Raw genomic sequence first — 25,117 nt, 5'->3', positions numbered from 1 at the left:
AGGCGGGGAACGTTGGAGTCTGCAGCAAGCAAGCCTCCCTGCTCGCTTCAGTGCCTGGCTGCCGGCTGCCATCTTGGCTGACAGTTAATTTGCATATACTCACTGATTAGCCAATGAAAAGGGTAGCGGTCGTACGCCAATTACCATGTTTCTCTTTTATTAGTGTAGATACTAGAGGCCTGGTGCACAAGTTTGTGCACCAGTGGGTCCCTCGTGGCCGCCTGCAGAATCGGGCCAAAACCGGCTCTCCGACATCCAACCGAGGGGTCCCGGATTGCGAGAGGGCGCAGGCCAGGCCAAACCCCACTGGCCTGGCCTGCAGAATCGGGCCAAAACCGGCTCTCCGACATCCAACCGAGGGGTCCCGGATTGCGAGAGGGCGCAGGCCAGGCCAAGGAACCCCACTGGTACACTACCAGGGCCAGGGAGGGATGTGGGAGGTTGGCCATCTGGGGAGAGACTTCAGGAGAGCTCCAGGGCGTGTCTGGCCTGTCTCACTCAGTCCCGATTGGCCGGACCCCAGCAGCAAGCTAACCCACTGGTCAGAGGATCTGCCCCCTGGTGGTCAGTGCATGTCATAGTGAGCAGTTGAGTGGCCTTAGCATATCATTAGCATATTACACTTTGATTGTTTGAATGGACAACTGTTAACTATTTAGCATATTAGGCTTTTATTATTTAGGATAGATAGATTATATTCCCCAAGCTGTATTTTACATCCTGGTGACTGTTTTGTAACTGCCAATTTATACTTAATCCCTTCTTTTTTACTTAGTTCCCCACATCCCTTCCATCACTTTTTTTCTAAGTATCTATGAGTCAAGATATCCCACCAGAGTGGTACATTGTTGCAATTGATGAACCTACCCTGACATATCATAATTACCCAATGTCCACAGTTTACCTTAGGGTTCATTCTTGGTGTCAGACATTCAGATGAATGTATAGTGACACATATCCACATTGTGGTATCACACAGAGTATTTTTACTACCCTGAAAAATCCTCTGTGCTCTGCCTATTTAACAACCCCCTTTCTCTGCTCTTTGGCAACCACTTTTTATAGTCTCCATAGTTTTGCCTTTTTCAGAATATCATATAGTTTGAAACATATAGTATTCAGCCTTTTTAGCGTGGCTTTTTTTCCACGTGGTAAAATTCATTTAAAAAATTTTCTTCTGTGTCTCTTCGTGGCTCAATAGCTCATTTCTTTTTAGTGCTGAATAATATTCCATTTTCTGGATATACTACAGTTTATAAATCCATTCACTTATAACTTGGTTGTTGCCAAGTTTTCACAATTATGAATAAAGCTGCTGTAAAAAGCCATTAAGTTTCATCTCCTTTTACATTATCTTTAAACTAGAGGCCCCATGCACAACATTTGTGCACTGGCGGGGGGCCAGGGCAGGGTCCCTCAGCCTGGCCTGCACCTTCTCGCAGTCAGGGACCCCTCGAGGGATGTCTGCCTGCTGGCTTAGGCCTGGTTCTTAGCGCTGCTGCGGAGGTGGGAGAAGTTCCCACCACCGCTGCTGCCCTTGCCAGCCTTGAGCCCGGCTTCTGGCTGTGCCATGCTTGCCCTGTGGGAGCACACTGACCACCAGGGAGCAGCTCCCGCATTGAGCGTCTGCCCCCTGGTGGTCAGTGCGTATCATAGCGACTGGTCATTCCACCGGTCAGTCGATTTGCATATTAGCCTTTTATTATATAGGATTTTATTGCATTGAAGTTTTATGGCTTGTTTCCATATGTACTGTCTAAGGCAGTGATGGCGAACTCATTTTTTTGGTTGATTTTTCTTTGTTAAATGGCATTTAAATATATAAAATAAATATCAAAAATTTAAATATTTCTGTTTTCTAATGTGAAATTCACTGCAACCATGATAATAAAGTATGTATAGAGTGCTTTTAAAATTCATGTGATAGTACTGATTAGTAAATATTCTATCTGAATATCCATCCAATATTTTGTATAATCCAGAGAGATGTTATTTAAAATAATTCGTGAGAAATTTTATGAGTTTATCTGACTTAGAGAGTCTATATTTGAATGTTAATTATATCTGTCATTATAGGATACTAATTTCAACTTTTAATCTCTTGGAGCTTAAGCCAGAGTGTTTTTGAGAGTTTCCCATCTCAAAAACCTTTGAGAGTACAGAGATGGCTGCATGGAAACAATGAGCTTTCCTCTAACTTTTTAGTTAATATTGAAGTTGTTTCTCCTCTTTTAGCTGTGCGGTCAGAGAAGAAGAGACTTAGGAAGCCAAGCAAGTGGCTTCTGGAATATACAGAAGAATATGATCAGATATTTGCTCCTAAGAAAAAACAAAAGAAGGTACAGGAACAGGTACACAAGGTATGTTCCAACATTTCAATAGTTTTTTAGTAGTCCTTTTAGGATGCTGCAATTTTCCTATATCATGTTTTGTCTTTATGGGATAATATTTTCCTTAACTACGATCTTACTTTTGTTTGTTTATTTGTTTTTTGTTAATCCTCACCTGAGGATATTTTTACATTGATTTTTAGAGAGAGTGCAAGGGAGGGGGAGAGATAGAGAGAGGGAGAAAGAGAGAAACATTGATGTGAGAGATACACATATATTGGTTGCCTCCTGCACATGCCCAACCAGACCCTGGGATCCATCCTGCAATCAAGGTAAGTGCACTTGAACGGAATTGAATCCATGACTGTTCAGGCCAAGGGCCAATGCTCTAGTCACTGAGCCAAACTGGCTAGGGCAACTGGGATCTTTTTAAGTTTTTTACCTCTAGCTTCTGGTACAATACTTAGCATATAGTAGTTAGAAAGAAATATATAAATGAGTCTTTGGTGCCGAAACCGGTTTGGCTCAATGGATAGAGCGTTGGCCTGCGGACTGAAAGGTCCCAGGTTCGATTCCGGTCAAGGGCATGTACCTGGGTTGCGTGCACATCACATCCCCAGTAGGAGATGTGCAGGAGGCGGCTGATCGATGTTTCTCTCTCATCGATGTTTCTAACTCTCTATCTCTCTCCCTTCCTCTCTGTAAAAAATCAATAAAATATATTTTTTTTAAAAAATAAATAAATAAATGAGTCTTTGGTGTGTGTGTGTGTATTTCCCCCTTTTCTTTCAAAGGTGATTTTTGGTGATTTAAGGATAAATGTTAGTAAAAAAAACAGCATAAAAAATAAGTAGCATGATCCTAACTTTTTAAACAAACGTAATCCCGTGTTTGATTTATTTTTATTTTATTTTTTAAGTATATTTTTATTGATTTCAGAGGGGAAGGGAGAGGGAGAGAGAGATTGAAACATGAATAATGACAGAGAAACATCTATCGGCTGCCTCCTACATGCTCTCTACTGGGATGGAGCCCGCAACCTAGGCATGTGCCCTGTCCGGGAATCGAACCAGTAACCTCCTGGTGCATGGGTTGATGCTCAACCACTGAGCCACACCGGCTGGGCATGGTTGTTATATTTCTTAACTTTCTTTAAATGTAGAAAAGTCCCTTTTTTCTTTTCCCTATCTAAGCAATTCAAGTACCACATTTGGTTTATCCATCTTCTAATGCAGTTGTGTGTGATTGCTTCTTTTTTTTGTTTTTTTTTAAATATATTTTATTGATTTTTACAGAGAGGAAGAGAGAGAGAGATAGAGAGTTAGAAACATCGATGAGAGAGAAACATCGATCAGCTGCTTCCTGCACATCTCCCACTGGGAATGTGCCTGCAACCAAGGTACATGCCCTTGACCGGAATCGAACCTGGGACCTTTCAGTCTGCAGGCCGACGCTCTATCCACCGAGCCAAACCGGTTTCGGCAGTGTGTGATTGCTTCTTAATAGGTGTCACTAAGCTTGTTTCTCTATCCTCTATGTTCCCTGTTAAGTGGAAATTGTAGCTAACAATTTGATAGATTAGACTTAAACATTTTTAGCTGGATTATATCATAGGTGATATTGTGTTACGTAGTGCATGACATTAGAAGGCATTTAACATCCAATTAATTATTCACAGTGACGAATAACTGATTTTTCCCTTTTAAGTTAGGTTTTACTTCTTTTGCTCAAAAAGCAGTATGCGTCAGCCATTTCCTTGATACCTTTTTATTTATTTTTTATTTTTTTATTTTTTAATATATTTTATTGATTTTTTTACAGAGAGGAAGGGAGAGGGATAGAGAGTTAGAAACATCAATGAGAGAGAAGCATCGATCAACTGCCTCCTGCACACCCCCTACTGGGGATGTGCCCACAACCAAGGTACATGCCCTTGACCGGAATCGAACCTGGGACCCTTCAGTCCCCAGGCCGACGCTCTATCCACTGAGCCAAACCAGTCAGGGCTCCTTGATAACTTTTTAAATACCAGCTGAGGATCCTTGCCTATATTGGGAGTTAACAAAATGAAGACTTAATCTTTTTTTAAATCCTCACCCAAGGATATTTTTTCTGTAGACAGAGAGTGGAAGGGATTGGCGGGGGAGGCGGGGGAAGAGGCAGAGAAACATTGATGTGAGAGAGACACACCAACTTGTTGCCTGGTTACCTCCTGCACTTGCCCTGACCGGTGCTGGGGATTGAACCTGCAACCAAGGGATGTGTCCCTGATGGGAGTTGACCTGAAACCCTTCAGTCTAATCATTGAGCCAAACCGGCCAGGGCAAGACTTATATTTTATTGTTTCTTCTATTTTTATTAGCTGGCAATCTTAATATTTTTATTAACTGGACATTTTTATTGTTGTGAAATACATGAAAGGCAGAATAAATGTTTCTTTTCTATTTATTTACCAACTTAACATTAGGAGTTCATTATTAGCTACTTTAATAGGTGACATGTTAGGGAATCTTTTTTCTTCCTTTTATTGAATTATCACTATGGCCTTAATGAATTTTTATAGCTCCAATCAATTGCATTTTCCCCTCTTTAAAAATTTATAGCCCTAGCTGGCTTGGCTCAGTGGATAGAGCGTCAGTCTGCAGACTGAGGGGTCCCTGGTTCGATTCCGGCCAAGGCCGCATGCCTGGGTTGCAGGCTCGATCCCCTTTGGGGGAGGGGGTGTGGGGGGCAGCTGATCGGTGGTTCTCTCTCATCATTGGTGTTTCTCTCTCTCCTTCTCCCTTCCTCTCTGAAATCAATAAATATATATTTTTTTAAATTTTTTTAGTGAAATATATACAGTAGTCTCATTCTACAGTTTTAGTTACCATGATCAGAAAATACTAAATGGAAAATTTCAGAAATAAACAATTCATGTTTTAAATTGTGTGCCGTTCTGAGCAGCATGATGAAATCTTGAGATGTAATGTTCTGCCCCTCCTAGAACATCAGTCATCCCTTTGTTTAGCCCTTAGTCACTTAGTAGCCCTCTTGGTTATCACATCAACTGTGTATCGCAGTGTTTGTATTCAAGTCACTCTTATTTAATAATGACTCCAAAGTGCAAGAATAGTGAGACTGGCAATTCGGATATGCCAAAGAGAAGCAATAATGTGCTGCCTTTAAGTCGGGTGGGGAACATCTGGACCGAGGGCTGTATGAGGCCCGGGCAATAATTTGGTGTGGCCCTGCCAAGGTATTATGGGTGAATTAATTAACCTGCCAAATATAGCAGGTTAATTTTAAGTAGATAATTTTGTATGGCCTGAGAATGAGGTTGTAAATATACAAATGGCTCTTGGCAGAAAAAAGGTTCTCCATCCCTGCTAAATGAAAGGTGAAAGTTCTCAATAAGGAAAGAAAAAAATTGTAGGCTGAGATTGTTAAGATCTACCATAAGAATGAGTATTCTATCTATGAAATTGTAAAGAAGGAAAAAGAAATTTGTACTAGATTTGGTGTTGCACCTCATGCAAGAACTACAGCCCCGGTGCATGATAAGCACTTATTTAAGATGGAAAGGCACTAAATTTGTGGATAGAACACATGAACAGAAAGGTGTTTCAATTGATGGCAATGTGTTCTGCCAAGAAGCATTGAGCCTAAATTAAGACTTCAGCAAGGAGTCCCCTGAAATGAATGACACCAGGCCATTGGCTGCAAGTAAGGGATGGTTACACAGATTCAGGAGTAGATTTGGCATTTTATCATCTCATATTATCACAAGAAGAAGAGTACAGTGTAATAAGATATTTTAAGAGAGAAAGACTGCATTCACATAACTTTTATTATAGTACATTGTTATAATTGTTCACTGTTATTATTAACTAGAGGCCCAATGCACGAAATCCGTGCAAGGGGCTCAGCCCCTGCCGCTGTGGCGGCTGCTTCTGCCTTGGCGCTCGAGTAGGCCCCCCACTGCCACATTGCCGCCTCTGCTGCGGCTTTGTCCAGAAGGACGTCCGGTCTAATTAGCATATTACACTTTTATTATTATAGATTTTTGTTAATATCTTACTGTACTTAATTTATAAATTAAACTTTATCATAGGTATAGGAAAAACCATAGTATATATAGGGTTCAGTATTACCCAGGGCTTCAAGTATCCACAGGAGGTCTTAGAGCATTCCCCCGTGGGTACTACTGTATAACATAAAATTTATAATTTTAACTATTTTTAGGTATATAGTTCTGTGCCATTAACTACATTCACATTGTTTTGCAACCATTACCACCATTCATCATCTCCAGAACTTTTTCATGTTCCCAAATTGAAACTCTGTACTTATTATTTAAAAACTTCCTATTTACCCCTTTCCCAACCCATGGCAACCACCATTCTATTTTTCGTCTCTGAAGTCAAGTTATACAATATTTATTTGATTGTGATTAGCTTTTTTCACTTAGTGTAATGCCGTCAAGGTTCATTCTCATTGTAGCATGTGTTATAATTTTATTTCTTTTTAAGTGCATTATTCTTTTTGACAGTCAAATTACAACTTTGGCCTATGGGTTCTATTTTTATTTTTTTGCTCTTAGGTAAGTTCCCGCTGTGAAGAAGAAAACCTTTTAGCTCGAAGTCGATCTAATGCTCAGAACAAGCAGGTGGATGAGAATTCATTGATTTCAACCAAAGAAGAGCCTCCAGTTCTTGAAAGGGAGGCTCCGTTTTTGGAAGGGCCCTTGTCTCACTCAGAACTTGGAGGTGGACATGCTGAGTTGCCACAGCTGACTTTGTCTGTGCCTGTGGCTCTGGAAGTCTCTCCACGGCCTCCCCTTAAATCTGAGGAATTGCTAGTTAAAACACCAGGTAAGATGGGGATGGGGTCTTAGTATGTAAGTGGATATGACTAGAGAAAGCAGGGGATTTTAGTATGTTTTATTTTAGTCTGTTTTGATGGAAAGCCAGTGGTGTAAATCTACAACAAAACTACCCACTTTGTCCTGAGAAATCCCAACGTACTGGCTAAATGGATAAAATGACCATAAATTGGTTACACACTGTTAAGAAGACATTTTTAAAAACTGCTCTCCTTACTCCATTGTTGCTGTTCATGACTGTTGATCAACTACCATGTGAATCAACACCAAGATAGCAGGGTTTTTGAGGAGAGGCATTGCACACTGTGAAACTTATGCTTCAGATACTGGCTCACCAATCCTTGTGTTACATGGGAAGTTGTTTAACTGCTAAACTTATTTCCTCATCTATAAAATGGAGATTATAATATAATAATGTATAATGTAATTTACCTGACACATAGGAAGCAGTTTTGTGTAAATATTCTCTTGGAAGTGAATTGCCGATTGGTTTTCACTTTGTTATTCTTTATATATGTGTCACCTGATGAGAGTTGGATCTAACTAAACATACTGTCTAATTCATCTTCTGACTGTTGAATATTGTGGTCAGTAAAAGTTGGGTTGTAGCTTTTTACATTCCCAAGAATACCTTGTGATTATATTCCTTTAAGAAAAGTATCCTAATTGTGTTTAATCAAGTAAGGCAGAATCAAAAAGACTTTAAATAGAATAATAGTTACTATTTCATTACCTACTATGTGCCAAACTCTGCTATTAGGCTTTTAACATAATTTTTAAGAACACTCCTACAAAGTAAATGAATGTCTTTTATTTATTTAGGAGCAGAACAAAAATTCTAATCCTAGTTCATTTATGCCCAGAATTCAGGCTGTACTTCACCGTACTTCTCCTTTGGTCCTTACTATTATTGAATTCCTCTAAAGGCAGTTCTGCCCTTTTATGTCTTCCTGTGTTCTTTTGTGATTTACACACACACACACACACACACACATCCTCACATTAGTTTGTCTATATTGAGAACTATATTTTATATTAAGTAACATTTTAGAATAAATAAATTCCTACCCTGCCCCTCCCCACAAGATGATGAGAAAAACATTAAAAAATATGGTGAGTCATTTTTGTGTCGTATATAGATTTTTAAAAATTAGCTTGTGCCCAGTTTCTACATAATCTAATGAAAAGATATATGTATTTCAGGAAATTATGAAAGTAAGCGGCAGAGAAAACCAACTAAGAAACTTCTTGAATCAAATGATTTAGACCCTGGATTTATGCCCAAGAAAGGGGATATTGGCCTTTCTAAAAAGGTATGTTATTTTAGTCAGTTTAAATGCTGAACATATACATAGAAGTTATAGAATGCCAGCATATACTTGATCGATCTGAGAGATCCTATATTAAGAGACTGTTTTGCATTTATGTGGAAATGTGTATCATTGGTTTTAGGTTTTCATTACAAATGAAAATGAAAAAAGCTTTTAAGATTGAGTAAAGTGTAAGCCAGTCGGAGAAAGATAAATATCACATGATCTCACTCATATGTGGGATATAATGATCAACATAATTTGATGAACAAAAATAGATCCATAGACAAATGGCAAGGGAGGTGGAGGGGTTACGCAGGGGTGGGCAAACTTTTTGACTCGAGGGCCACAATGGGTTCTTAAACTGGACCGGAACAAAAGCATGGATGGAGTGTTTGTGTGAACTAATATAAATTCAAAGTAAACATCATTACATAAAAGGGTACGGTCTTTTTTTTTTTTTAGTTTTATTCATTTCAAACGGGCTGGATCCGGCCCGGCCGTAGTTTGCCCACGGCTGGGTTAGAGAGCAACCAAAGGACTTCATGCATATTAGCATAATCAATGGACACAGACACTGGGGTGATGGGGGCTTGCCCGGGGTGAGAATGGCTGGTGGTGGAGTGGGGCATCAATCCGGGGGAAAGAGGAGACATATGTAAAACTTTAGACAATAAAAATTAAGATTAAAAACAACAACAACAAAAAAAAGATTGAGTAAAGTTTGTGTTTGTTGTAATTAAACATTTAAACTTAAGGTTTTGAGTTTGCAGTCTTGGTTATTCATTAGCCAAGAAGGCATCGTTAAATAGTAGATGGAAATAGAAAATTATTTTCTAATTCTATAATGGAGGAACAGCTGGATACTGATTTCTTAAGAAACATCTTGTGCCCCTTAAGTGTGAGGAATGGTAGTTAGAATTTCAGTTGTAGGATGCATAGATTTCCTATTAAAATTTTTTTAAAGAATAACTACATATTTTATTCAATAATTTGAGTTTTTGGACTTCTTTCTTTAGCTATAGGAAATTCTTATATTTTAAATCCTACATTAAGGCCTTTTAAGTTTTTTTTTGTTATTTAATATATTTTTATTGATTTTTGAGAGGAAGGGAAAGAGGGATGGAAAAATAGAAACATCAATGATGAGAGAGAATCATTGACCCGATTCCTCCTACACGCCCCCCACTAGGGATCAAGCCTGCAACCCGGGCATGTGCCGTTGGCCAGAATCAAACCCGAGTCTTTTAATCCGCAGGCTAACACTCTATCCACCTAGCCAAACCAGCTAGGGCAAGGCCTCTTAAGTTTTTGTTAGATATTTACCCATCTAGATTAGTTCATAAATGTAAATTTTAATTTATTTGTATTCTAACTCCTTTTTTAATTTCATTTTTTTTATATATTTTTTATTGATTTCAGAGAGGAAGGGAGAGGGAGAGAGAGATAGAAACATCAATGATGAGAGAGAATCATCTGGCTGCCTCTTGATTGGCTGCCTCCTGCACGCCCCCCACTGGGGATCGAGCGCGCAACCTGGGCATATGCCCTGACCGGGAATTGAACCTGTGACCTCTTGGTTCGTAGGTCGACACTCTACCGCTGAGCTACACCCGGCTGGGCTTAATTTCATTTTTAAAAAATTAAATTTTTATTGTTGAAAGTATTACATATGTCCTCTTTTTCCCCCCAATTGACCCCTTCTGTTGTACCCCTTCCCCCCTTCACTACCCTATTGTCTGTGTCCTTGGGTTATGCGGATATACATACAAGTTCTTTGGTTGATTTCTTCCCACCCAACCACCCACCCTCCCCTGCCTTCCCTCTGAGATTCTGCAATTTGTTCTATGCTTCTATGTCTGGATCTATTTTGTTCATCGGTTTATTTTGTTCATTAAATGAAATTTTTAGTTTATTTGTGTTCATATTCCTCATTTTAAAAACTGCATTGTATCCTTTAAATTCTTTTATTCTTCTCAGTCTTATGACATGGACTTTTTAATTATTCTTTGCTCATTTCCTGCCCTCCAAACTTTCTCTGCAGTTTATACAGCCTTCCAAGATATCATGTCTACAACTCACTATCCTCTCTTTGTACCTTACATTCTAGTAAGGCTATGATAATCTCCTTCTGCAGTGCTTTCTCTCCTGGCTTTGTCTTATTCAAATCTTAGCTATTTTGCAAGATTCTGGAAGAGGTAGATGGGAAGGACCAGGTAAACTGGAATTCAGTTGAATATTTTGCGCATAGAGTGACATTTGCAGTCAGATGATAAGTTTAGTAGTATTATACAAGGTGAGTCATGGAAGGCTCACATGAACATGAGGAAAGTAGTATTATTATTTATTAACTAGAGGCCTGGTGCACAAAATTCGTGCACGGTCGGGGAAGGGGGGGGCGGTGTCCCTCAACCCATTCTACACCCTCTCCAATCTGGGATCCCTCTCACAATCTGGGACCGCTGGCTCTTAACCTCTTGCCTGCCTACCTGCCTGATTGCCCCTAACTGCTTCTGCCTGCCGGCCTGATTGATGCCTAACTGCTCCCCTGCTGGCCTGATCGTTCCCAACTGCCCTCCCCTGCCGGGACCCGCCTCCTTTGCCAAGGCCCACCTCCAGGCGGCGGAGACGCCGGGACTGGCCTCCTCCATGCCACACAGAGCCACGGGACCCCCCCAGGTTTCATCACGCGGAGCGGCCACCAGGCTCTGCCTCTGCTGTGCGCACAGCCATTTTGTGGTGGTGTCGCGCGAGGGTGTGATGCCACCTACGCTTTTATTATATAGGATGTATATAGTAAGCATTTGGAAATTCACACCTGTATTGTATCTTGTTTTGTCTTCAAACTTTGGGAACTTTATATCAAGGATGGTATCTATTATTTTGACTTTTTGTGGTGACTAAATTTTGTTTTATATTCATAACGAAGAAAATTATTTTTGTGGGAAAAAGACGTTTTCTTGAAATGGAACTAATTCATACTGTGAATCACTCTTGATGTTTAAGTGTTTTGTCTTAATATTGCTGTAATTTATATTAATTAGAAAGATATTTTATGATTCATATTTTTTAAATATTCATAATTCCATCAAGTAAGCAACTATATAAAATCTAATAATTATACATACAACTTTACGAATGGAGATTTTAAATACAGGGTGGAATAGAACTGAGAGAATGAGTCTCTGGGTACATAACCCTTCTCTTTCTCCTCCCACTTTAGAGCTATATTCTGTATCTACGTTTAGAGCATTTAAAAAAAAATCTGATGCCTTTCCCGATGAAGTTTTCGTTAAACCAGGATTCTGTATCTATGGCAGTAGACTGTTCAGCTTTTGGTATATACTAAAAAGGGTTTATTTTATGTTGCATTTTACTTATTTATAGTGTTATGACGCTGGTCACTTGGAGAATAACATTGCTGAATCATGTGGTGCATCTCATTCTAAAAAGTTTGGTGGAGGTGAGTATTTATGAGATTTTAAAAATGTAATGCAAAAAAGAGAGTGAAGCACCCTTGTCAGTTAACTAGAAGAGTTATTATGTATGTAGCGAAGACCAGTGAGGTTGAAAGTTTAAAGACTTGTTTGCCCAAAATATGCATACTAAAACTATGCATGACTCTAGAAAATTATATCACTTTCAGCTTGATCTGAAATTAGTTAAATGGAATTAGAATTATATAAGTGTAGCCATGACCAGTTTGACTCAGTGTATAGAGTTTTGGCCCACGCAGTTGGGGTGTATGCGAGAGGAAACTAATCGATGTGTCTCTCACATTAATGTTTCTCTCTCTCTGTCTCTCTTTTTCCCGCTCTATCTAAAAATCAGTTGAAAAATGCCCTTGGGTGAGGATTAACAACAGCAAAACGAATTATATTAGCGTAAGGAAATGTTAAGAACAGTAGAGAAAAATTAGCTTCTTAATTTTCTGTTTAAACAGTTCTCCAGAATGCATCATTATTTTTTTGGTTTTGGTTCAATTTTTGTTCCTATAGGACAGAAAATATGGAATCTTAATTGAGAGGGAAATTATAAATCATCTAAGCCAGTGGTTGGCAAACTGCGGCTCCCGAACCACATGTGGCTCTTTGGCCCCTTGAGTGTGGCTCTTCCACAAAATACCACGTGCGGGCGCGCACGTACAGTGTGATTGAAACTTTGTTGCCCATGCGCAGAAGTCGGTATTTTGTGGAAGAGCCACACTCAAGGGGCCAAAGAGCCACATGTGGCTCGCGAGCTGCAGTTTGCTGACCACTGATCTAAGCCAATCTTTGACAAACAGTCTTAGTTTCTTTTTATCACACTACTAGAGGCCCAGTGCACGACATGCGTGCACTGGCAGGGGGAGGGGTCCCCTCAGCCTGGCCTACACAGTCCGGGAGCCCTCGGGGGATGTCCGACTGATGGCAGTCGAGCATCCTTAGCGCTGCCGCGGAGGCAGGAGAGGCTCCCGCCACCACCGCTGCGCTTGGCAGCAGTCAGCCTGGCTTCTGGCTGAGTGACGCTCTCCCTGTTGGAGCACACTGACCACCAGGGAGCAGCTCCTGCATTGAGTGTCTGCCCCCTGGTGGTCAGTGCGCATCATTACAACCAGTCGTTCCGCAGTTCGGCCGATTTGCATATTACCCTTTTATTATATAGGATAATCTGAGCATATGCTTGAAAAAGAGAGCTTACATTTGCGCCTAGTCCATTGTGGTTGCTTCTTAAGGGCTTTGGAATCTTTTCGATTACATTGGAATTTGACTCCTGGAACTTCTACTTGGTGATTTTGGTTCAGCACACAGGTGGAATGGATTGCCCTTCATTCAGTAATGGATATAATAGTTATAGTTGGAGCATATACTCTACGAGGTCCCTTGCATAGGACTATTACTGCTAATCCATCTAAAGCAGTGGTTCTCAACCTGTGGGTTGCGACCCCTTCACAGGAGTCGCCTAAGACCATCGGAAAACACATATATAATTACATATTGTTTTTGTGATTAATCACTATGCTTTAATTATGTTCAATTTGTAACAATGAAATTGGAGGTCACCACAACATGAGGAACTGTATTAAAGGGTCGCAGCATTAGGAAGGTTGAGAACCACTGAAAAGCATTATAAAGAGTTAGGTTATCTATATATATAAAAGGCTAATATGCAGATTGTCCCCTCGGGAGTTCGATCACTCACTATGATGTGCGCTGACCACCAGGGGGTGGCACAGAACAAAGGAAGGCCCCGGCCAGCAGCTGGCAACTGGGCCCCGATCAGCCCTAATCACCAGCCAGGCCTAGGGACCCTACCCATGCATGAATTTCGTGCACTGGGCCTCTAGTTCAGGGGTGGGCAAACTTTTTGACTCGAGGGCCACAATGGGTTCTTAAACTGGACCGGAGGGCCAGAACAAAAGCATGGATGGAGTGTTTGTGTGAACTAATATAAATTCAAAGTAAACATCATTACATAAAAGGGTACGGTCTTTTTTTTTTTTTTTAGTTTTATTCATTTCAAACGGGCCGGATCCGGCCCGCGGGCCGTAGTTTGCCCATGGCTGCTCTATTTGTTAATATTATCTCTTATTTTATAGAAGAAAAATGAACATGAAAGAGATGGCAGTGTTGGAGAACTAAATCCAGACTCAACTAAATTCATTGCTACACTACTTTGTTGTTATCCACTCCAGATTTTCTCCATGCCAGTTTTTTGAACCACTTTGATAATTTGTCTGCCAATGACATTTATTGATTATTATCATTCCTGAGATAATAGCCCAGATTTGAGCCCACTGCATCAGATGTGGTCTGCCAGCAAAGGGTATCATGGGAAGATTATATCTCATGTGGTAATAAATGCATACTGCTTCTTTTTAAAAAAAAAAAAACTTTCTTATTTTTAAATATATTTTTTATTGATTTCAGAGGGGAAGAGAGAGAGAAAATCAATGATGAGAGAGAATCATTGATAGGTTGCCTCCTGCACGCCCCCTACTGGTGATCAAGCCCGCAACCCGGGCATGTGCCCTTGACCAGAATTGAACCCGGGACCCTTCAATCCGCAGGCTGATTCTCTATCCACTGAGCCAAACCTGCTAGGGCCATACTTCTTTAAATGTGATGTATGGTTATTGAGTTTTTTAGCAAGTAAATGTAGCAATATATTAGATTATTTTAACCTTGTGTATAATTGTAATTCTTAGGTTTATCAATTTGCTTGCTTGCTTTTTTTTGTTAATCCTCACTGGGGGATATTTTTTAAATTGATTTTTAGAGAGAGTGGGAGGGAGGGTTAGAGAGAACTAAGGGGTGGGAAGGAGAAAGAGAGAGAGACAGACAGACAGACAGACAGACACATCAGTGTGGGAGAGACACGTCAATTGGCTGCCTCCCTTAGGTGCTGATGCTCCAACCACTTAACAACACTGTCCAGGGCTACTTGCTTGCTTTTTTTTTTTTCTGAACCAATTAAAAAATTATCTTTATTGTTGAAAGTACTAAGATGTCCCTTTTGTTTGTTTGTGTTTTTTTTCCCATTGACCCTCTCCACCCCATACCCGCCCTTCCCAGGCCTTCAACACTCTATTGTCTTCTTGCTTTTTTAAAAAACTGCTTACAAAATAATATTAGCTCTTTCTTATACTTTCATACTTAATTTTTTTTTTTTGGTAAAACATACAACTTGCACTTTATTCTTTGTATATTTCATCAAAATTTTTCTGCTTGTGCCCTAGCCAGTCTTGCTCAGTGGATAGAGCATTGGCTTGCAGCCTGAAGGGTCCCAGGTTTGATTCTGGTCAAGGGCACATGCCAGGGTTTCGGGCTTGACCTCCAGTAGGAGGCGTGCAGGAGGCAGCCGATCAATGATTCTCTCTCATCATTGATGTTTCTCTCTCTCCTTCCTTCCTCTCTGAAATCAATAAAAATATATATAAAAAAATTTCTTTGATTTTTCTGCTTGTGAGAATTTTGGACCTTACCTCTGCCATTACATTACCTCTCTTTAGTCATAGGCTATCAGTAGCGTTGATAGCAGATCTTCATCTCCATTAGGCAGTCCAAGAAAGAACTAAGGCAGTTTTCCAAAGTCCAGACTCTGTTGATACCTAGGCTAAATATCTTGAAACATAGTATGAAACATCTCTTTAGATTCCTCTTGATATTTCTATAACAAGATTTAAAGTATGTGTAATAGAAAATGAGAGACTGGAATTTCATTTTCTAAATATGTCAGACCACACTTTCACTTTTTATTGCTGAATGGTCAAGGTCATAGTACCACTGTATGAATATATAAATATTCTTTTTCCCCTTTCTCTACCCCAAACTTTATATTTATTTTTTGTTAATGCTCACCGGAGGATATTTTTCCATTGATTTTTAGAAAGACTGTAAGGGAGGGGGAGAGACAGAGAGAAACATCAATGTGAGAGACACATCAATTGGTTGCCTCCTGCACACACCCCAACCAGGGCCAGGGATCAAAGCTACAACTTAGGTATGTGCCCTTGACCGGAATTGAACCCAGGACCCTTCAATCCGCAGGCCAGTGCTCTATCCACTGAGCCAAACCCACTAGTGCTAAGCCAAATTTTATATATTTCAACTTTTCATCTTAATCCTTAAGTCATAGAGTGATATAATTTACTATCTTTAATCTTGGAAGCTAAGTTTTAGTATTTTGGTCTGACTATATAAAAGTATTTTCTCCTCATCTATAGGATATTAAAGTCCTTTGAGGAACTAGGAAGTCTTTTATTTCAACCATGTAGGACAGTGATTTTTCAACTTCTGTGCCACAAGTATTTTTAAAACATGCAATACCTATTTAGTCAGGGGCACTGACCTCTTTTCCCTTAGATTGTCAAAAAAAAGAAGCCAACAGCCAACACAATAATAGCTGTCTGGTAAACGAATCAAAATTATACTTTTTTTTGTTTTGTACGATCCACAAATAAAATATAATACATTTTTTGGTGTGCTGTAGAATTTTAGTAATTAGTCTATGTGTGCCATGAGATGAAAAAGGTTGAAAATCACTGTTGTAGAATGGAATTGCTTTAGTAACCTACCTATACCACTTATTATTTAATCTGTATAAGACAGAATTTATACATTTGTAGCTAATTCCCCAACTACTTACATAGTCATTGGTAAGTCTCTTTACCTCTCTGCCCCTGGTTTCCTCATCTACAAAGTTAGAGAATTAAACAGTAAATTCAAGGTTAGTTTTTACTCTAATATTCCGTAATTCTATGAGGGTCCTTTAGTTGAGGATATGAGTTCTTGCACTTGGGTATCATTCACTAGCAGGTAACACATGTTTTTCTGTCATAGGCACTACCAAGATATTTGATAAACCAAGAAGGCGAAAACGACAAAAGCATGCTATAGCTAAGATGCATTGTAAAAGAGTGAAAAATGAAGACTCATCAAGAGAAACTCCAGGCTCAGAGGTATTACTCTGTTCCTAATCTTTTGATCTTCCAAAGCGAAGCTACTTTTCACAGTGGAGGCCACATCCCTCTTTCCCTTGAGTTTATTTAATAGTATTCTCCTGAAACAGCTAATGGATATAAGGAATCCTGGAGAAAAAGGATTTCCTGATTCTAGTAAAAATCAGTCAAGGCACATATGGCATCTGTAGGTATAACCTTTTTATAAGATCACATTGTATACTCTAGGTGTTAGATGAAATTTCATGTTTCATCATGAAATTTCTAAAAACCAAAGAGCACAATAGCAAGTAACCATATGATCCAAATGTTGCCCTTTAAAAAAGTTGAGACTGCTGCAGTTAGGGGGAACATTCATTTGCTTATTTTTTAAGACCATCAATTGCTTAATTTTAGAATAGAATTTGTAAATATCAGTTTTTAGGAAATAGAGATAGACTTAAAACAATAGTTTACAGAGCATCAGTGTAGTCATTGATGCTATGTCTGGCTTTTATAACTCAGGTTAAAAGAACCTTAGGACAAGTCAGGCCAGCATCATACATTATAATAAAGATTGTTTCTTTCCAGGACAATTTGAATAGAATGCCCAAGAGGGGCATTATTTAGGAAACACTGATCTTGGAAGGACAAATAAGTAATCAAATAAACTTAAGAATGTTTTCTCTCCCTTAGTGAAACCTTAAAATGGAACAGCTCAAAAAGTTCCAGTGGAACAGCCTCAGAGCAGTTAGTGGCAGGGCATGAGGCGCCCACTACCCGCCCAATCACAGCAGGGTTAGAACTAACATTGCATGCAGTCCGCCCGCGTGATTGGCTGAACATCTGTAAGTGCTTAATGGCTAGACAAATAGCAGTCCAGAGGGAGGGGGTCAGATGGAGGAGACATCAATAATGCAGATATGGGACATTATTTTTTCTCTGCAAGGGAGAACTGATGACACACAGGATGGCTGCAAGTCTCAAGGAGGCTGTTGAAGAGGGCATAGAAAACGACCATGGGATGCCTGCATCTAAAAAACTGCAGGGTGAACGAGGTGGAGGAGCTGCCCTCAAGGAGAATGTTTGTCAGGTAGAAAATGTCTACTTGCCTTCTGATTGCATGCTTATCTTTTTTTTTTTTCTATACATTTCATTGATTTTTTTTTACAGAGAGGAAGGGAGAAGGATAGAGAGTTAGAAACATTGATGAGAGAGAAACATCGATCCGCTGCCTTCTGTACACCCCCTGCTGGGGATGTGCCCGCAACCAAGGAGTATGCCCTTGACCAGAATTGAACCTGGGACCCTTCAGTCCACGCTCTATCCACTGAGTCAAACCGGTTATCTTTTAAGAGAAGCCCTCTCCATTTTTTGATGGCCCATTCATTATTAGGATAATAATTTGATTAGATGATTCCAGTGCAGTCGCTTCCCTTTGAGGATTTAACTCTTCTCCCTCCCCACAAAAAGAGAAAGTAGGAGAAGTATGTAGTGTTGGTGAACCACTTGCCCCTTGTTGCCCATGAGTAGATGACCTGAAATAGGTCTCAAATGGGAGAAGTGGAGAAGTGAATCTGTGAATCTGTGGTTGCTCATTCAAGATCATTTTCCTGTACCTCTCAAGGTGTGAGAATCTTTGGATTTCTAAGGAATTTTCCAAGGGTAACTTTTGCTATAAGATTTGTTTAAAAAACAAATTTTTTTTTTTTTTTTTTTTGCTTTAAAGTACTTAGAGGACCTACCATTTATATAACTTTAGAGACCCTATTGTTTATATTTTTATAATTAATTAATAAATGTTTATATAGTATTTACTGTGTTTTAAGCATTGTCCCAATCACTATAAATATTACATCATATCATATTGATTATAATAATCTTATAAGTAGATTATTATCATTATTAACCTAATTTTATACTTGAGGAAATAGGCATAGATATGTTAAATAGTGAAGCCAGGATATAAACCCAGGCAATCTGGGTTTAGAGTCTTAACCAAACCACTGTATTGTATTGCCTATCTATGAGATGTGACTCCACTTTATTGTTAAAGAGCTGACTCCACTTTATTGTTTTAAGAGCCTTTATTTGACTTGGGAGTAGAGTCAATTAAATGGTTGTTTTGGTTATGATCTCTTTTTATGGTCTTGATTTACCTTTGTAAATTCTTTAAAATTGGCATATAAAAATTTTGAAGATATTTGTTTGTTTTTTTTCCTAAATCGAAATAGCTAAAAAATAAAACTAATCCAGGCCAATATAATTTCAACTCAGTTTCTTTGTTCATTTTCACTGTTGCACACACACACACACAGACACACACACATACATTTTGATCAAAGAAGGTTGACCATATTCAGACCAGCTCCCAAACACAGGGTTAGTCCTCAGAGACTTATACCCACAGAGATTATTAACAAAAAATGATAAATAAAATTATGGTGACTCAGTGGTCCTGGCTTGTTTAGATCAGTCTTTGATTAAATCTGTTTTTCTTCTGTAATTTATTTTTTTTTAATTTTGTTTTATTGCTTAAAGTATTACAAAGAGTATTACATATGTCTCCTTTCTTCTGTAATTTATTAATAGTGCCTCTTTTTACTCTCAAGTGTCCCACTTTGAAAGATACAATATTTGTCAGTTTTTATGTGTGAATAGTGGATAATGGGGGAGCTGAACATGTGAGACTAGTTCAGACTACAGATTGATTAAGATCTTGAGGTCCCTTCTTAATCTCTAGCTGCCTCTGGCCTTATTCCCTGCTAAAGTTCTACTCACTTGTTTATTCTATGTTAAGTGACCAAGACCTGTTTTATTTCTTTGGGTTCCTAAAGATAATAGATTTACCTAGCCACATGTTCCCTTTCTTCTCTTATAGAATAAGTATAAAACGTTTTTTTGTTTGTTTGTTTGTTTGGTTTTGTTTTTTTTGCTAATCACTATGGGGAAACTAGTCAAGATGTTGGAAGGGTAAAAAGTAACAAATATTAGGAATTTGCAGAATTTTCATAAATCTTCAAATGTTTTCAGAGCAACATATCTAGATAGATCTTACTTCCTAAGGCCCTATCTTAAGTGGCACCCTGTCTTAGATGAGATCATCTGAGAAAGATGATATTTCTGAGCTGGTTCATATCTCAAGGGTTGTTTAAACCTTAATTGGAGCCCATTTAGAACAGTTGTGACCCAAGTCCAGCTAGCTAGTATCTCTTGTTGAATCTTTGCAGTAGTCTTCTTGACTATTTCTTTGCTTCTTTTCTCATCTTTCTACTTTAAAAAAAAAAATTATCTTTATTTTTAAAAGTGTTTTAGATGCCCCCTTTCCCCCCATTGACCCCCTACTCCCCGCTCTTACCCTCTCTCCAGGCCTTCACCACATGGTTATGCATATAAGTTATTTGATTAATCTCTTCCTGCCTCCCTGCTTCCCTCCCCCGCCCCCACCCCCCTTTCCTTCTAAGAATTGCCAGTCTGTTACATGCTTTCATTGCTGTAAGTTCTTTGGTTAATCTCTTCCCCTCCCCTTCCCTCTGAGAATCCTCAGTCTGTTGCATGCTTCCATGTCTCTGGATCTATTTTTTCCCATTTATTTTGTTCATTAGATTCCACATCTAAGTGAGATCATGTGATATTTGTCTTTCTCTGACTGGCTCAGCATAATACTCTCTAGGTCCCTCCATGTTGTCTCAAAGGGTAAGAGATCCTTCTTTTTTACAACTGCATGGTATTCCACTGTGTAAATGTACCACAGCTTTTTTATCCACTCTACTGATGGACACTTGGGCTGTTTCCAGATCTTAGCTATTGTAAATAGCACTGCTATTGTAAATATTTTCTTTCTTTTTTTAAAAAGGTATTTTTTATTGATTTCAAAGAGGAAGGGAGAGGGAGAGAGAAATAGAAACATTTCTATAGCCCTAACCGGTTTGGCTCAGTGGATAGAGCATTGCCCTGGAGACTGAAGGGTCCCAGGTTCGATTCTTGTCAAGGGCACATGCCTGGGTTGGGGGCTCAATCCCCATTAAGGGGTGTGCAGGAGACAGCCGATCAATGATTCTCTCATCATTGATGTTTCTTTCTCTCTCTCTCTCTCTCTCCTCTCTCTCTCTCCCTTCCTCTCTTAAATCACTAAAAATATAGTATTAAAAAGAAAAAGACAAAAAAAATACTTTTTCTATAGACAGATCTGTTTTCTTTTTCTTAACAGAACTGTGAGAAACTGGGTGAGCTGCTGTTATGTGAGGCTCAGTGCTGTGGGGCGTTCCACCTGGAGTGCCTTGGATTAACTGAGATGCCCAGAGGAAAATTTATCTGCAATGAATGTCGCACAGGTAAAGTTAGATATAGAAGGATCTTCTTCCAAAGAAATTTTGAGCTTTAAGTTTTTCATTTATAGGAGACACTGTTTTGTTGCAATACTGAGCTAGTTGCTACAGACATAGAGATAGATGCTATGCAGTCTTTGCCCTCAGAAGAGCTTCCAAATTTATAATGAATGTATAGTATAGCATAATGTAGTGCAAAAGTGTTGTAATGGAGATACATTTAAAGTGCTGTGTGAACAAAGATGAGACGGTGCCATAGAAGGAGATACCTGAGTTTGGCTTTAAGAGAAAATAGAAATTTGTATGGAGATGGGAAGGACAGAGGGCCTAGTAATGAAATTAGAGAATATTTGTGGAATAGGAACTGTAGATCAGTGCTTTTAGAGTTTAAGATATTTCAGGAAAGAAGCACTGGTTAGTGACAAGGAAGGCTGCTGGGTTACTGGTGATGATTTATATTTCTTGACTAGAGGCTCGGTGCATGACTTTGTGTATGGGTGGGGTCCCTCAGCCTGGCTGGCGATTGGGGCCGATTTGGGCCACGGGAGGTTGGGGGGTAGGGGGGAGGCTGCAGGAGGTTCCAATCAGGGCTGGCCAGCTTGCGGGGGGGGTGCGGGTATGGGAGTGCACTGACCACCCAGAGGCAGCTCCTGTGTTGAGCGTCTGCCCCCTGGTGGTCAGTGCATGTCATAGCGACTGGTCGACTGGTCGTTTTGGTCGCTTAGGCTTTTGTATATATAGATGTGAGTGGTGATTGCATAAGCATATTTACTTCATGATTATTCATAAATAATACACTTAGGATGTATATACTTTTCTTTATAATTCAAAACTGTTTACTACCCCCCCCCCCCCCCAAAAAAAAAAAGAATGTGATATTTTGGGAGAGTTATACTACATAGATTGGGTCAGAACCTAGAAATGTTCAGATGAGACCTCCCTGTAAAGCACTTTCCAAGCTGTGCTAAGGATATTGTTCTTTTTTCAGCATTATATGTGGATAGTATAGCATTTAAGTAGTGAAGAAATAAGGGCTGAGTCTTATGTTCATAAATCATTAAAATCATAAGCGTGGATGATGCTGCCCCAAGAGAAAGCATCTATAGGGCGAGAAGAAGCACAATGACAGTACCTCCCCTTAAACGGAGGGTATGGAGGATCTAGTCAAAGAATGTCTGTGAAGCCCCGGGAGTGGGGTGTCATAAGCAGGGCAGATGTGGCAAAAAGACAAGATCCAGGAGGTTGTGGAGTGAATAGAGGCTGTTGTATTTGGCTGTGATAAATGGTTCACTTTTTGCTAGAGAGTGCCACATTAAATCAGGATGAAGGTGAATGGGTAGCAGCAGACACTATTTTCTTACAGACGCTTGATTTCAATGAAAAAGAGTGCAATAGCTGAAGGGAGGATAGTATAGGGTCAAAAGGAAGAAATGCTTGAGTGTTCATAGGATGAAGATTAAGAACTGTGTAGGGAAGTAAATATCCTACCAGGAGAGTGAATAATTGCTAGGGGACAGTCACTGAGAGGAGAGGATAAGAGATAAAAAGGTAAAATGGGAATGTACCATGGAGCTGTGAGAGAGGAGAAGGAAGCTTAAGCAAATTTTCCTTGGCTTGGTGAGAAAGAAAAGGTGTTTCTAACTGGAAGGGAAGAGTGTAAGTTTAGAGTAGGTTCTGTGGGGAATGGGACAGAATTAACTGGTGTCTGTAAATAGATGGCCATGTTAGATTGAATTATTTCATCTTTCTGCTGCCACCTTTGCGGGGGAAAGATAGAGGACAAGATAGTTGTGGGTTATTTTGTCAAATCTTTTTTTTTTTTTTGTAAGGACATTTATTGGGTAAATCACAGAGGTAGAAAAAGTAATACCTAGAAGAAATGGGCTTAGGAAACAAGTTACAGAGGTAAAGGAAGGGCCCTTGGAGCTTGGGAGTGAGGAATCTACTGTGCCTGGGGGAGAAGGAAAGAAAGGCATGGGCATGCTTCCCAGAGAGCGCCCATTTTGTCAAATTTTAGAAAGATCTTCTTGCCTTTTGAGCCAATGATCCAATTTTGCTAGTCTATATTATGTGATACTCTCTGAACAGGTTATCTAAGGCAAAGCTATTTTTTTAAATTGAAATATAATTCACCTACTGTAAAATGCACCCATTTTAATGTATGTTTTGATAAAATTTACACACCCATATAACCACATCACAGGGAAGAATAGAACATTTTCACCACTCCAGAAAGGTCCCAGTCAACCCTTACAAACCCCACCGACCCCCAACTCCAATCCCCTTCCCCAATTCAGATAAATGCTGATCTGCTTTCACATTAGATTTATTTTTTGATGTTTCATATAAATGGAATAAAAGTATATATAGTTTTTTGTTTATGACTTAACAATGTTGATGTGTATATCAATACATTCTCTTTCTTAAAACAGCTTTATTGGGGTATAGTATAAGAAGTTGCACAAAATATACAATTTGATAAGTTATGATATGTGATATCTATGTGTGTGTGTGTACACCTGTGAAACTACCACTCAGCATAGTTAGTTATTTTGAGATTCAGCAATATTGTTGCAGGTATTGAGAGTTCATTCCTTTTTTTTTTTTATCTTTATTCTTCAGATTATTACAGATGTGCCTCTTTTTCCCCCCCATAGCTCCCAGAATAGTCAGTCCACTCCCTTTCTATGCCCCTGATTCTATTATATTCACCAGTTTATTCTGTTCATCAGATTATTTATTCACTTGATTCTTAGATTCACTTGTTGATAGATGCATGTTTGTTGTTCATAATTTGTATCTTTACCTTTTTCTTCTTCCTCTTCTTAAAGAATACCTTTCAGCATTTCATATAATGCTGGTTTGGTGGTGATGAACTCCTTTAGCTTTTCCTTATCTGTGAAGCTCTTTATCTGACCTTCAATTCTGAATGATAGCTTTGCTGGATAAAGTATTCTTGGTTGTAGGTTCTTGGTATTCATCACTTTGAATATTTCTTGCCATTCCCTTCTGGCCTGCCAAGTTTCTGTTGAGAAATCAGCTGACAGTCGTATGGGTACTCCCTTGTAGGTAACTGACTTTTTTTCTCTTGCTGCTTTTAAGATTCTCTCTTTGTCTTTTGCTCTTGGCATTTTAATTATGATGTGTCTTGGTGTGGTCCTCTTTGGATTCCTTTTGTTTGGGGTTCTCTGCGCTTCCTGGACTTGTAAGTCTATTTCTTTCACCAGGTAGGGGAAGTTTTCTGTCATTATTTCTTCAAATAGGTTTTCAATATCTTGCTCTCTCTCTTCTTCTGTCACCCCCATAATTCGGATGTTGGTACACTTGAAGTTGCCCCAGTGGCACCTTACACTATCTTCATATTTTTGGATTCTTTTTTATTTTGCTTTTCCGGTTGGGTGTTTTTTGCTTCTTCGTATTTCAAATCTTTGACTTCAGATTCTTGGGATCCTCTAGTCTGCTGTTGAATCTCTATATTATTCTTTATTTCAGTTAGTGTATGCTTAATTTCTGCTTGGTCCTTTTCATGTCCTTGAAGGTCTCACTACATTTCTCGGAGGTTTCTAGAAGATTCTTGAGTAACTGTGGTTTTGAACTCTATATCCAGTATTTTGCTTTCCTCCATTTCTTTCCTGTGTGACTTGTTTCTGTTTCTCCGCATTTTGGCTGCTTCCCTGTGTTTGTTTCTATGTACTGGGTAGCTGCTAAGTCTCCTTGAGTTGATAGAGTGGCTTTGTGTGGTAGGTGTGCTATGGGCATTTAGGCTGTCTCCAAATCTTAGCTATTGTAAATTGTGCTGTTATGAACATAGGGGTGCATATATCCTTTCTGATTGGTGTTTCTGGTTTCTTGGAATATATTCCTAG

The 25,117-nt window shown here is 39.3% G+C and overlaps 1 protein-coding gene across 3 annotated transcripts in view; it reads left to right on the top strand.

Annotated features, from left to right (window-relative positions):
• The window catches only part of NSD1 (nuclear receptor binding SET domain protein 1), a 133,510-nt gene that overhangs the window by 58,302 nt on the left and 50,091 nt on the right, over positions 1 to 25,117 (top strand). For all 3 annotated transcript variants that reach the window (XM_005865499.2, XM_005865500.2, XM_014539065.1), the window contains 7 exons: positions 2,236 to 2,360; positions 6,913 to 7,183; positions 8,398 to 8,507; positions 11,892 to 11,967; positions 16,826 to 16,944; positions 17,873 to 18,016; positions 21,134 to 21,257. In XM_005865499.2, the coding sequence (XP_005865561.1) occupies positions 2,236 to 2,360; positions 6,913 to 7,183; positions 8,398 to 8,507; positions 11,892 to 11,967; positions 16,826 to 16,944; positions 17,873 to 18,016; positions 21,134 to 21,257 (969 nt within the window). The remainder of the gene's footprint in view (positions 1 to 2,235; positions 2,361 to 6,912; positions 7,184 to 8,397; positions 8,508 to 11,891; positions 11,968 to 16,825; positions 16,945 to 17,872; positions 18,017 to 21,133; positions 21,258 to 25,117) is intronic.

The sequence above is a fragment of the Myotis brandtii genome, unplaced genomic scaffold (assembly GCF_000412655.1).
Source record: "Myotis brandtii unplaced genomic scaffold, ASM41265v1 scaffold208, whole genome shotgun sequence".
In the NCBI taxonomy this organism is placed as follows: Eukaryota; Metazoa; Chordata; class Mammalia; order Chiroptera; family Vespertilionidae; genus Myotis; species Myotis brandtii.
The sequence above is the reverse complement of the archived record's forward strand: the minus strand, read 5'-3'. Positions and strand labels throughout refer to the sequence as shown.